The sequence below is a fragment of the Lithobates pipiens genome, unplaced genomic scaffold (assembly GCF_037356315.1).
Source record: "Lithobates pipiens isolate NorthernLeopardFrog02 unplaced genomic scaffold, aLitPip1_a1.2 Scaffold_1, whole genome shotgun sequence".
NCBI lineage: Eukaryota > Metazoa > Chordata > Amphibia > Anura > Ranidae > Lithobates > Lithobates pipiens.
Genome location: NW_027507685.1, coordinates 220,880,675 through 220,893,228, shown reverse-complemented (window position 1 = coordinate 220,893,228; position 12,554 = coordinate 220,880,675). Strand labels below are relative to the sequence as shown.

The window sequence follows — 12,554 nt, the reverse complement described above, 5'->3', positions numbered from 1 at the left end:
ACCAGTCCATCCAGTTCAACCTGAGTGAGTGTCTACAATTGTCCCTATCCCCGTACATTGGTCCCTACACTCAATGAGCCCACAATCCAAGGTCCCCATTCATATACTAGGGCCAATTTTGGAAAGAAGCCAATTAACCTACCTGCATGTCTTTGGATTGTGGGAGGAAACCGGAGTACCCGGAGAAAACCCACACAGGCACAGAGAGAACATGCAAACTCCAGGCAGGTAGTGTCGTGGTTGGGATTTGAACCAGCGACCCTTCTTACTGCAAGGTGAGAGTGCTAACCACTACACCACTGTGCCGCCCAAGTCTTGCACTCCTGTGACCCATTTTTAGTAGAGAGCGGTCTGAAGTCCGCTCTCTGCTGACATCACAAAAAATCAGTCCAGACACTGCGTCATCCCGACAATGGAAGTCTGGATTCACCAGGTGTCTTGACTGACACCCATCTCAGGCTCTCAGCGTCTCGCCCCCCACAGCTCAGCGCTCCAGTGAGTGAGTGAGGGAGCAGAGCTGCTGATTGACAGTCACCAGGTCTCTGCTCGAGGAGCTGTGAGAACTGAGCCATCGGCGGTGTTTGATCGCTGGGTTGTCAGTGAAGAGGTGCCTGGGGGACAGATGCACCATCGGACTGATGCTCCATCCACCTGGGCAAGTATGATACTGAAAAAAAAAAAAAAAAATCCCCTTAATTCTCTTTTAAACTCCAGCCCTTTCTTTTGACCGTTGTGCAGGATTCTTACCTGCATTCTTAGTTTAGAGGACTCCACAGCCGTTGTGCCCTTTTCATCCACATTTACCCCTTTCTTTTCTTTTCTGTTCTAATTTCTTTCTCTATGGCTACTCTTACCAATGCTTGCTGGTTTCCTATTCAGTGCAGGTACCAGAAACATCACAGGCCCTAGTATTACCTACAGTACGTTCCCTGTCTTGAGACTTGCAAGGTCATATTACTTACTTAGACCCCTTTCACACTGGGGCGTTTTTCAGGTGCTTTAGAGTTAAAAAAAAAAGCGCCTGTAAAGCGCTTGAAAGTAGCCGCAACTGCAATCCCAATGTAAAAGCCTGAGTGCTTTCACACTGAGATCCCTTTCACACTGGGGAGTTTTTCAGGCGCTTTAGCTTTAAAAAAAAGTGCCTGAAAGAATCCGCAACTGCGATCCCAATGTAAAAGGCCGAGTGCTTTCACACTGAGGCGTTGCGCTGGCAGGGCGTCAAAAAAAGTCCTGCAAACAGCTTCTTTGCAGCGCTTTTGGAGCGTGAATACACTGCTCCTAAAAGCGCCCCTTCCCATTGAAATCAATGGGAAGCGCCTGCAAAACGCCTGAAAAGCGTTTTTGGCAGCAGCGTTTTGTGGGCGCTTTTAACCCATTATTTGGCTACCAGCAGGGGTTAAAAGCGCCCCAATAGCACTCGAAAAACGCTGGTAAAGTGCTGCTAGTTTAAGCGGCGCTTTACGAGTGTCTTTCGGGCGCCGACATTGTGAAAGGGCTCTTAAAGCACTTGGGCTTTCACATTGGGGTTGCAGATGAGGCTTCTTTCAAGCGCTTCAAACTGCGCTTTTTTTTTTAAAGCTAAAGCGCCTGAAAAACGCCCCAGTGTGAAAGGGGTCTTAGAAGGTATCATCAGGTCTGAGACTTTCAGTGTCCCGGACATTCACAGAACACAAGGGTCCTGAAAGCATGGCTTTCGAAATGAAATAGGATAGAAAAGGGACTATGGACTTTATTATAGGCACAATAACAAAAAACATTTAAAATATCAAAATATATTTTTATTAGTATAAGCATAAAAACCACGTGTGAATTTTTACAAATCCTTTTAAAATTCCACAAAAAAAGAGATGGTAACCATATACAATCATTACCGCTACTGTGATATAACCATAATTCAAATGGAGATTAATGTAAACATTCCATGGTAAGGATTGCGGTATAATGTTAGTCAAATGGAAAATGGCTCAACATATTTCGCGTGTGGTCCCGCTTCATCTGGAGCTTAAATTTTGTGGCTAATAGAAAGTAAAAAGGAAAAAAGAAGAACAAGATAACATACATGGATTAATCAAATACACAACAATATATATATATATATATATATATATATATATATATATATATATATATATATATATATAGAAAAAAATACATTATTGCAACTGTGTCCTGAGCAGTAAGGTCCAACAAGCACAAAACGTGCATACTAAGGCTGCTTTCACACTGGGGCTGTGCGGGCGTCGGCTGTAAAGCGCCGCTATTTTTAGTGGCGCTTTACCGTCGTTTTAGCGGCGGTCTGCGGGCGCTAGCAGGGTGGTTTTAACCCCCGCTAGCGGCCGAAAAAGGGTTAAAACCGCCCGCAAAGCACCGCTGCAGCAGCGCTTTGCCGGCGGTATTGCCGCGCTGTCCCATTGATTTCAATGGGTAGGAGCGGTTTAGGAGCGGTTTAGGAGCGGTGAATACACCGCTCCTTCACCGCTCCAAAGATGCGGCTAGCAGGACTTTTTTCACTGTCCTGCCAGCGCACCGCTCCAGTGTGAAAGCCCTCCGGCTTTCACACTGGAGTGAAAGGGGCCGGTTTTTTTCAGGCGCTACACAGGCGCTATTTTTAGCGCTGTAACGCCTGAATACCGCCCCAGTGTGAAAGCAGCCTTAGAGCACGCTAGTTGGTGGGCTTCACTGGCTGACATCCACGTGTTTGTTTTGATCCTCTGACGCTGCTGTTTTTCTAAGTGGCGTTTTTGTTATGGTATGACTGTTTTTGTATATCACGTTTGGCGATTATGCATTCCTTTTGGCTGGATGGCTCTGTAGCCTTTGAAACTTGTTTTTTGTATGTTTTTAGGTGACGATTGAGGTATACAGTTTCTTGGAACCACCATCTGGTGTTCTTTGGCTTATATCTACCACCTCTATACATATTAACCCATTAAGAGGCTGATGTTCCTATTCAGTGACTGCCTTTCAACATAAGGCTCTCTACATAGGTTCCTATGCATCATATATATTTTTACCAGTTTGGACTTTATTATGGCGAGTCTCCTGCCTGGTGAGTGGGCTTACTTATATATACTTTTTAACTGACCAGTTACCTGTTTCTATATATAGAATGATCTTTATATATATTTTTATCCTAAGGCTATAGGATTTTTGTTGGTCACTTCTTTCCCCTGTGCCCAGCGCTACAATTAATGTATGCTGTCTGTGTTGTGGTCTGTTTCTTTGCGGGTCTAAAAACTTACTGCGTTGTGTATCTTCATGTAATTGCCAAGTATACTCACATTCCTATTATTGCTGTTTGGTACAGCCCTTGGCATTTATATTTAACTTGATATTCTTTTATACCAAATCATTATTTACCCAGTATATGTTATGTACGCCCCCACAGTGCCTTAGACTGTCCCCTCTGCCTATATTGTGCTTGTTGGACCTTGCTGCTCAGGACACAGTTGCAATAATGTATTTTTTCTATACATATATTGTTGTGTATTTGACAAATTCATTTATGTTATCTTGTTGTTGTTCTTTTTTCCTTTTTACTTTCTATTAGCCACAAAATTTAAGCTCCAGACTAAGCGTGATGACGCGCGAAACATGTTGAGCCATTTTCCATTTAACTAACATTATACCACAATCCTGTTTGTCTACCATATTCTTGGATTCTGACTATACCATGGAATGTTTACATTAATCTCCATTTGAATTATGGTTATAATCACAGTAGCGGTAATGATTGTATAACCATCTATTTTTGTGGAATTTTAAAAGGATTTGTAAAAATTCACATATGCTTTTATGCTTATACTAATAAAAACATATTTTGATATTTAAATGTTTTTTTGCTATTGTGCCTATAAAGTCCATAGTCCCTTTTCTATCCTATTTCATGTTATATTAGGACATGGCACATTGGTATTTTGGTCTTGTATCCACAGTACCATTCTGTGACTGGATACATGAATTCATTTTCCATGGCTTTCGAAATGTTGATGTGTTTTCCTGTGCATTACCCTTTCTTTTTGGATAGATAGAATGTGATGATACCGTCTACCTTTTTCTGTCCCGAAATGTTTGGAAACATAATCAACTTTATTCTAAGTTCAGGAAATGTAATTTGGAAGGGTCTTTTTCTATTTTTGCTTCATAGGTAGGTGTGATGTCAGGAATCAACAAATGTTTGCCAATATAGTGCATTGTCCACCCTTTAAAAAATGCTTTATGTAAAATGAACAAATTGGGAAGCCAAGTTGCAAAAGAATGACAAGCATGGTCTCAAACTTGTGGACTGTTACAGTGAGACACACACCACTGGAGTTTTCTGCTACTTGTGCAGACACTGACCTGCTAACTACTGTGACAGTGAACTGACCGATGTCCAATCAAAGACACAATCAGTTTTAGGTAAAGTCAGCTTTTAATAGTTCAAACCCACATATTGACTAGAGAGCCGCAAGAGGGCTTTAAACATACTGTACTTACCTCCTCGTGCTGGACATCGACCACTGGGCAGTTCTACGTTTTGACTGGTGGACACCGATTTTACATGCTTCTGTCCAAGCTCACTAAGTGCTTGTTGTATGCCGACGGGATCGCTGTGAATCACACGGTCAACTCGATAAACCACACTTGTATTGGGAGGAGGATGAGGAAGGGTTAGAGACTGTGGAGGACGATCTTCATGGCTCCTGCCACTAGGATCATAAAAATGATAGTTAGTAGATAAACACAGAGAACATAAACTATATGAGGTGGTATCAAAAAGTTTTGAGACTAGTTGTATAACACGCCAACAGATAGCAGCACGTGGCTTCACGCACAGTCACAAGGAGCACCGATCTTCATAAGTCAGTGTGACAAAAGACATTGTCCTGTGTACACAGGGAGCTGTACAACTGGTGCCATTACTACTTCTGCTATTTCATCATGGACAGCAAGTTAGAACAGAAAACGTGAACACTGCATCAAAATCTGAAAAGAACTCCATCACGTGCCTTGAATGACCTGTCCTTCATGTCAAGGATCATCAACCATGATGAAATGTCGGTGTATGGGCATGAACCTGAGATGAAGCAACAGTCTTCACAGTGGAAAAGCTCATCATCGCCACGACGGAAAAGGGCGAGGCAGGTTCGCAGCTCAACCAAGTGCATGCTCATCGTCTTTTTCGACATTCGTAGCATTGTGCATCGAGAATTCATCCCCAGGGGCTAGACCTTCAATAGCGAGTTATAATGGCAGGTTGTAAGGTGTCTGAGGGAGGACATTCGGCGAAAGTGACCAGAGCTGTGGCACACGAAAAACTGTTTGCTCCACGACGACAATGCACCTGCCACCGAGCTATCCTCACATGCGCGTTTCTCACCGGAAACATGATCTCACTTCTGCACCTGCCCTTAATCACCAGATTTGGCTCCTGTGGACTTCGCCTTCTTACCGAAGATGAAGATCCAGGTCCAAGGTCGCCGTTTTGACACCATTGCAGAGATCCGGCGGGAATCTCAAGGAGGTGCTTGATCCGTTTTGAAAAGAAGACATCCAGGACACATTTCAGAAGTGTCAGGAATCCTGGAAGTGCTGTATTGCTGTGCAAGGGGACTATTTTAAAAGGGGATAGTGTGTAAAGTACTTTCCTGTAAACAGAGCTAGTCTCAAAACTTTTTGATACCACCTCATATATTTAGGAAAAACAGGCATACTGATTATAGTAACTCACCCTCTGTTTCTTGGAGAGGGCCAGCTTCTTTTCTCTCCACTCCTACCACTACCTCCACCACCTCCTCCTCCTCCACCTCGACTTGGTCTCTGTCCACCAGGATGCAGAGGTCTGCGATTCTGCCTCTCCATGACTGGCCTCTGGCTGGAAAAGCTCCTTTTTGAAAGGTCTTTCCTTTGCTCTCGTCCTCCAGTGGAAGATGGACTGGATACTCCATTTTGGACAGGAATATCTGCTCTATCTTTCTTCTCTGTAAAGTCACTGCTTTCAGATGCCGTCTCCCATTCTTCATTAGCCTGATCGGAGTTGGCATTACATGGATCAGGAGATTTATGTCCACGGCGGAGCATGACGCGTTCTTCTTCAGCCTGTGATGAGCGTTGATGGTGCTCTTGTGTTGATAACTGTTGCTGAGGTGGCTGTGGGCCTCCCCCATTTCCTGCCCGGGCAGCATTCTCCCTCTCTTGCTTTAGTCTCCGGAAACGAGGTGGTTTGTCCTGCTGCTGAGCCCTTCCATGTCTCCGTCTCCTAGGTGGCGGTGGAACCCGTTCCTCGCTGGGGGATGGCGGACTTACAGCCACAATCACTTTGTCATTTTTCCTCTCTGTTTTGTGAGGTGGAGGTGGTGGCTGTGCATGAGGAATTGGAGGAGCAGAATAATGCTGATGCTGTTGCTGCTGCTTTGGGTTCGGACTCCAGGTCATAGACAATGTAGTTGCACCTCCTCTGCCTCTTCTTGAAGGCACACCCCTTGGTGTGAAAATGCGCCCCCTACCAGAATCTCTACCTTTTTCTTGGTACCTTGGGTTGCCAGTAGGAAATATCTCAGTTTGTCGCTGCAAGGACGATCCACCTTTCCCATGGTCTCTCTCTGAAGGGATTGGCTCTGTCTCACTACCAGTTTCAGAGCCACGCTGCCTCCTCCTTTTAGGAACTTCTTCATACTCCGAACCCTCGCTGCGTGTTTCACTGGTATTCCGCTCCCGCCCTCCAGATCCGGGTGCAGGTTTATTGTCTGCATCCCCATCTTCTCTGTAGAAAGGGCCGTCTCTTCTGTACCCACCACGACATTCACGGCTTCTGCCTCTGCCACCCCGACTTCGGCCACTGTAGGCCCCGCGAAAACCTCTTCCTCTTGCAAAGTATTCTCCTCTGCCACGGCCTCTAGAGGCTGAAACCATTGCCGGAGAGCTTCTAGCTGGAGCAGGTATAGTCTCTTTTTTGCGCCTTGAAGGTGATCCAGTTATTTGTTCACCCTCCCTGCTGGTGTGGTTTGCCTGTCTAGGTTTCTGTGGCTCAGATACTGCCGGGAGTGGTTGACTGACCTTAGCTTCTTGATGCTCTTTGAACATAATCTCCTCTCGTCTGCCACCCTTCTTGATAGGACCTGCCCGCCTTGGAGCAGGTGCCTGGTTTAGCGCTCCTCCTGCACCAATGAACTCCTCTTGTCTTCGTTTCCCTCCTTCTCCAGGCCTAGGTCCCCAACGAGTTTCAGTCTTGGACTCCCGGCGAGGAGGTGGTCTATGGTACTCAGGCTTTGTAGTTTGTTTTTCAAACTTGGGTTCTTCTTTGGCCATTTCCTTCCTCTCCTCCTTTAAACGCCCACTGCCAACTTCTGGACGTGTGGACGTTTGTGTGGATGTGTTATCTGGCTGTGAAGGTGGAGGAGCGGCTTCCCTCCGAACCACAGGCGGTTCATCATCAGTCCTCTGTTGCTGGCATGAGGGGACAGACACTGGAGGTGGTTGAGAAGGAGCAGATTCTGAACGTCTCTGTGTAATAGGTTGTGGTGGTACTTGGGAACCTCCAGTGTGGTTATGCTGCTGATGCCAAGGGCGCAGCTCTTCCCCAGGGTAGCGATGCCCTACGTGTGGTTGTTGGGTTGGTGCAACAGTATTTTCTTGGTAAGAAGTGAAAGTTCCCAAGTATGATGGAGATTGCGCCTGCTGGGGAGCAACTGAACGAACGGGTTGAGCTTCACTTCTAGAACAAACAAAAAAAAAAAAAAAGAAGAAGAAATTACAACCAGCCAAAAATTTCAGACCATCAAACCTTATATTATACATGTGGCTCAGCCATACACAATGATCTAAGATTTAGGTGGTGGGGGTCATAAGGAGCCCCAACCTACCTGTATTCTAGCAGACTGGCTCCCAAACACACCTCATTGGTGCCCACCAGTTCAGACTGTCAGACACATATAAGCTTAAATAATGGCAGGATATGCCAAGCTGCAGTTTACAAAGTGAGCAAAATACTTTCTTGTATTAGGAGAGGTATACACAACAGAGAGAGAAATATCATTTTGCCCCTGTACAAATCATTAGTAAGACCTCATCTGCAATATGCAGTTCAGTGTTGGGCACCAGTTCTCAAAAAGGATATCGAGGAACTGAAGAAAATGCAGAGAAGGGCAACCAAACTGATAAGAGGCATGGAGGAGCTCAGCTATGTGGAAAGATTAGAGGAACCAAATGTATTCGCTCTTGAGAAAAGGAGATTAAGGGGGAATTGGACCAACGTGTATAAATACATAAGTGGTCCATATAGTCAACTTGGTGGCGAGTTATTCACTTTAAAGTGATTGTAAAGTCTTGTTAGTTTTTTGTTAAAAATAACAAACATGTTATACAGATCTCGATTTGGCTCTTCTTGGGTCCCTCTTTGGCACTACTGGCCCCTTTCCTCCTGTTGAGTGCCTCCACAGCAAGCAGCTTACTATGGGAGCACCCAAGCCAAGCCACAGCTCCAGAAGACTTTTCTTTGTGCATAGAATACAAGAAGATAAAAAAAAAAACTAAAAAATTTTTGCCTTTACAACCACTTTTAAAAGGTAATTAAAGAGGACAAGGGGGCACTCTTTACAACTGGTAGATAGAGAGACTTAAGCCCCGTACACACGATTAGAATATCGTACAAAAAATGCTGCTTTCGTATGATAATCTGATCATTAGTACACAGCTGTCATCCGATATTTTGTCCAAAAATACAATACATTACATCACTTCTGAATTTTTATTCTGTTGCATGAGAATTTTCGTACTCTTCGTTATCGATATGGAAATAAGCATACAATAAAAAAAAAAAAAAAAAAAAAAACAGACTATGTTTTGCATCAATAATCTCATTGTGTGTACTGCCTTAGCAGCTCTAACCACTTCAGCTCCGCTAGGTTTACCCCCCCTGAATGACCTGGCCATTTTTTTGCAATACAGCACTGCAGTACTTTAAGACCCCTTTCACACCAGGGCGTTTTGCAGGCGCCATAGCGTTAGAAATAGCGCCTGCAATCCGCCCTTAAGAAGCTGCACCATTGTGTGTAGTGTGAAAGCCCAGAGGGCTTTCACACTACAGCGGTGCGCTGGCAGGACGTCAGTAAAAGTCCTGCCAGCAGCTTCTTTGGAGCGGTGAAGGAGCGGTGTGTTTACCGCTCCTCCACCGCTGCTCCCCATTGAAATCAATGGGGCAGCGCTGTAATGCCGCCGGCAAAACGCCACTATTGCGGCGTATTGCCGGCGGTTTTAACCCTTTCGCGGCCGCTAGCAGGGGGTAAAAGCGGCCGAAATGCGCCGCAAATCCGGCAGTAAAACGACGCTAAAAATAGCGACGTTTTACCGCCGACGCAAAGGGCGGTGTGGTGTGAAAGGGGTCTAACTGATAATAGCATGGTCATGTGACACTGTATCCAAATAAAATTGATGTCCTTTATTTTCCACCAATAGAGTTTTCTTTTGGTGGTATTTGATCACCTCTGCGTTTTTTTTTTTTTGTGCTATAAGCAAAAAAAAAATAAAAATCTACTTTCTGTATGCATTCTGCTACATATATTTGGTAAAAAAAAAAATCCCAATAATCGTATATGTTGGTTTGCACAAAAGTTATAGTGTCTACAAACAATGGGATATTTTTATTTATTTTTACTGTTAATGGCGGCATTTAGCGACTTATAGTGTGACTGCGATATTGCGGTGGACAAAAATCAGACAGCAACACCTTTTTGGGTACCAGTGACACGGATACAGTGATCAGTGCTAAAAAAAAAAAAAAAAAAAAAAAAAAATGCATGGTCACTGTACTAATGACACTGGCAGGGATGGGGTTAACATCAGGGTGATCAAAGGGTTAAATGTGTTCCCTGGGAGTGATTACCAACTGTGGGGGATGTGCTTAGACAAGGGGAATGTAAAGATCAACAGGATTAGCTCATTCCTCTCTCACAGAGCAGCAGTCTGCCTTGTTTACATAGGCAGCCCGCCATTCTGCCTTTCTTCTGAACAATTAGCGGATCCCAGCGGACCCACTGATTGACTCCCACTGAGTCCAATCACAGCGGGAGTGGGTCACTGGAGGCACACGTATCGCAGATCTGGAAGTCAGTGTACTAGATACATGATCTGGCACCGAGCCGCTGCCCTGCCGCAGTAAAATGTACGTGGCGCGGCCGCCAAGCAGTTAAAATGACGCAAGACCGGAAACGGCAATAGTAGAAGCAACAGGCCGATCATCTAGTTTCAGAGTGATGTGCAGCAAATTGGTAAGAACTGGAACAGTCTCTCAATTTGGGAGAAATAGCAGTGGGCTGCGACTCCATAGAGGAAAGTTCAGAAGTGAAAGACTGAGCGACTCAAAATCAGAATCTGAGTGGTTGAAGGGAGAAGGCGACAAAGTGATCTTGTAGCCTTTGCAGTCAAAGTCAGCAAATAAGCAATGGTTTGGATCATAAAGTCTTGCATGACCACAAAAAATAAAATAAAAATAACCTCTGCTGAGAGGACCGAGGAAGTGGTTACACCTGACAGAGCCGAAGAGAACTCGGATGACAGAATAGACTGAAGAAGCAGAGATCAGCATTGTTGCAGCAGACATCAGTGCCAAAGGAAGGCAGCCCTGGAGCTGTTATTAGAGTGTGAGCGGGGAACACCCATTACTGCAGGACCCCGCCCCTTACGTCTCAAATCAGACATGTTGCAACCCCGAGAGAACACGGCAAAAAATAAAATAAAAAAATACATAAAAATGTAGACACATTTTTGCCTAAGCCAAAACACAGGTCTTTACAGAAAGGTCGAGTCCACAGGAAGGAGATCTGCCTTTCTGCTTTAGCCATCTCAGCTCCAGAAGGCTCCCCCCCCCCCCCCCCCCATGAAAAGGGCTTTTTTTGCTATTTAGAACTGCGCCAGTTTAACTGGTAATTGCTCAGTCATGCAACTCTGTTACATGGTGAGTGAGACTAAAAAGAGACACAAGTCCAACCTACTTGTATGATTATATGACAGTATTACATTGTATATCCCTTTATGTTGTGGTCGTTCAGGTGCTCATCTAATAGTTTTTTGAAATTATCAATACCCCCCGCTGAGACCACCGCCTGTGGAAGGGAATTCCACATCCTTGCTACTCTTACAGTAAAGAACCCTCTATGTAGTTTAAGGTCAAACCGCTTTTCTTCTAATTTTAGTGAATGGCAGGGTGTCTTATTAATTTACCTTTTGCAAAAAAGTTTTATCCCTATTGTGGGGTCACCAGTACGGTATTTGTACATTGAAATCATAAGCGTCTCTTCTCCAGAGAATACGTTCAGTGCTCGCAACCTTTCCTCATAACCAAGATCCTCCAGACCCTTTATTCGTTTTGTTGCCCTTCTCGGAAATCTCTCCAGTTCCAGCACATTCTTCCTGACGACTGGTGCCCAGAGTCTTGTAGAGCGGGAGAATTATTTTATCTCTAAAAAACTAAACTAAACTAAAAATGTATATCTTTTTTTTATTTTTATAAAAGCTTTCTTTTGGTGGTATTTGATCGCCACTGGGGTTTTGATTTAATTTTTTTTTTTAATTTATAAAAAGACAAAAAGTTAGAAAAAAAAAAACAAAAAAAAAAAAACACCTAATAGTTTTTACTTTCCAATATAAAACATATCCAATATAATAATTAAAAAAAAAAAAAAAAAAAAAAGGATCAAATCAAATTTCTTCATGAATTTAGGCCAAAAATGTATTATGTCTTTGGTAAAAAAAAAAACCAACTGCACATTGATTCCTCTTCCCCCCCACCCCCAAAACTTGCTCATCCGTGTCTTTATAGACCTTGCTTTGTGCACTGGTGCGCAGTCAGGAAGGCGCCATCCCCAAACTGTTCCCACATAGTTGGGAGCATGAAATTGTCCAAAATAATATGCCGACACCTTAAGAGTTCCCTTCATTGGAACTAAGGGGCCAACCCCTGATAAAACAACCCCACACCATAATCCCCCCTCCATCAAATGATTTGAACCAGTGCACAAAGCAAGATCCATAAATACATTGATGAGCAAGTTTGGGGTGGAGAAACCTGACTGGCCTGCACAGAGTCCTGACCTCAACCTGATACAACACCTCTAGGATAAATTAGAGTGGAGGCTGTGAGCCAGGCCTTCTCATCCAACATCAGTGCCTGACCTCACAAATGCACTTCTGGAAGAATAGTCAAACATTCCCACAGAAACACTCCTAAACCTTGTGGACAGCTTTCCCAGAAGAGTTGAAGCTGTTATATCTGCAAAGGGTGGGCCAATTCAATATTGAAACCTACGACCTAAGACTGGGATGCCATTAACATTCATGTGTGTGTAAAGGCAGGCGTTTCAATACTTTTGGTAATATAGTGTATACATTCAGTCAAAATAATAGAAAACAGAAGCTTGGTTTAATATAATTCGCAGATGCCATGGCTACAGGTTCAAAAGGGCACATATAGCAAACATTTGAGCAATCCCAGCAGATATTCTATAGATCATGTGACGAAAACTTGGGCTTCACATAAAGAAACTTCAAGCAACTTGAAAGCAATTAGCTGAACACCA

At 44.0% G+C, this 12,554-nt stretch overlaps 1 protein-coding gene across 3 annotated transcripts in view; it reads right to left on the bottom strand.

The window, feature by feature from the left end:
- The window catches only part of PRRC2A (proline rich coiled-coil 2A), a 102,746-nt gene that overhangs the window by 32,241 nt on the left and 57,951 nt on the right, over positions 1-12,554 (bottom strand). For all 3 annotated transcript variants that reach the window (XM_077483060.1, XM_077483066.1, XM_077483076.1), the window contains exons 16-17: positions 5,714-7,696; positions 4,480-4,691 (exon numbers count right to left, since the gene is read on the bottom strand). In XM_077483060.1, coding sequence (XP_077339186.1) covers positions 4,480-4,691; positions 5,714-7,696 — 2,195 coding nt within the window. The remainder of the gene's footprint in view (positions 1-4,479; positions 4,692-5,713; positions 7,697-12,554) is intronic.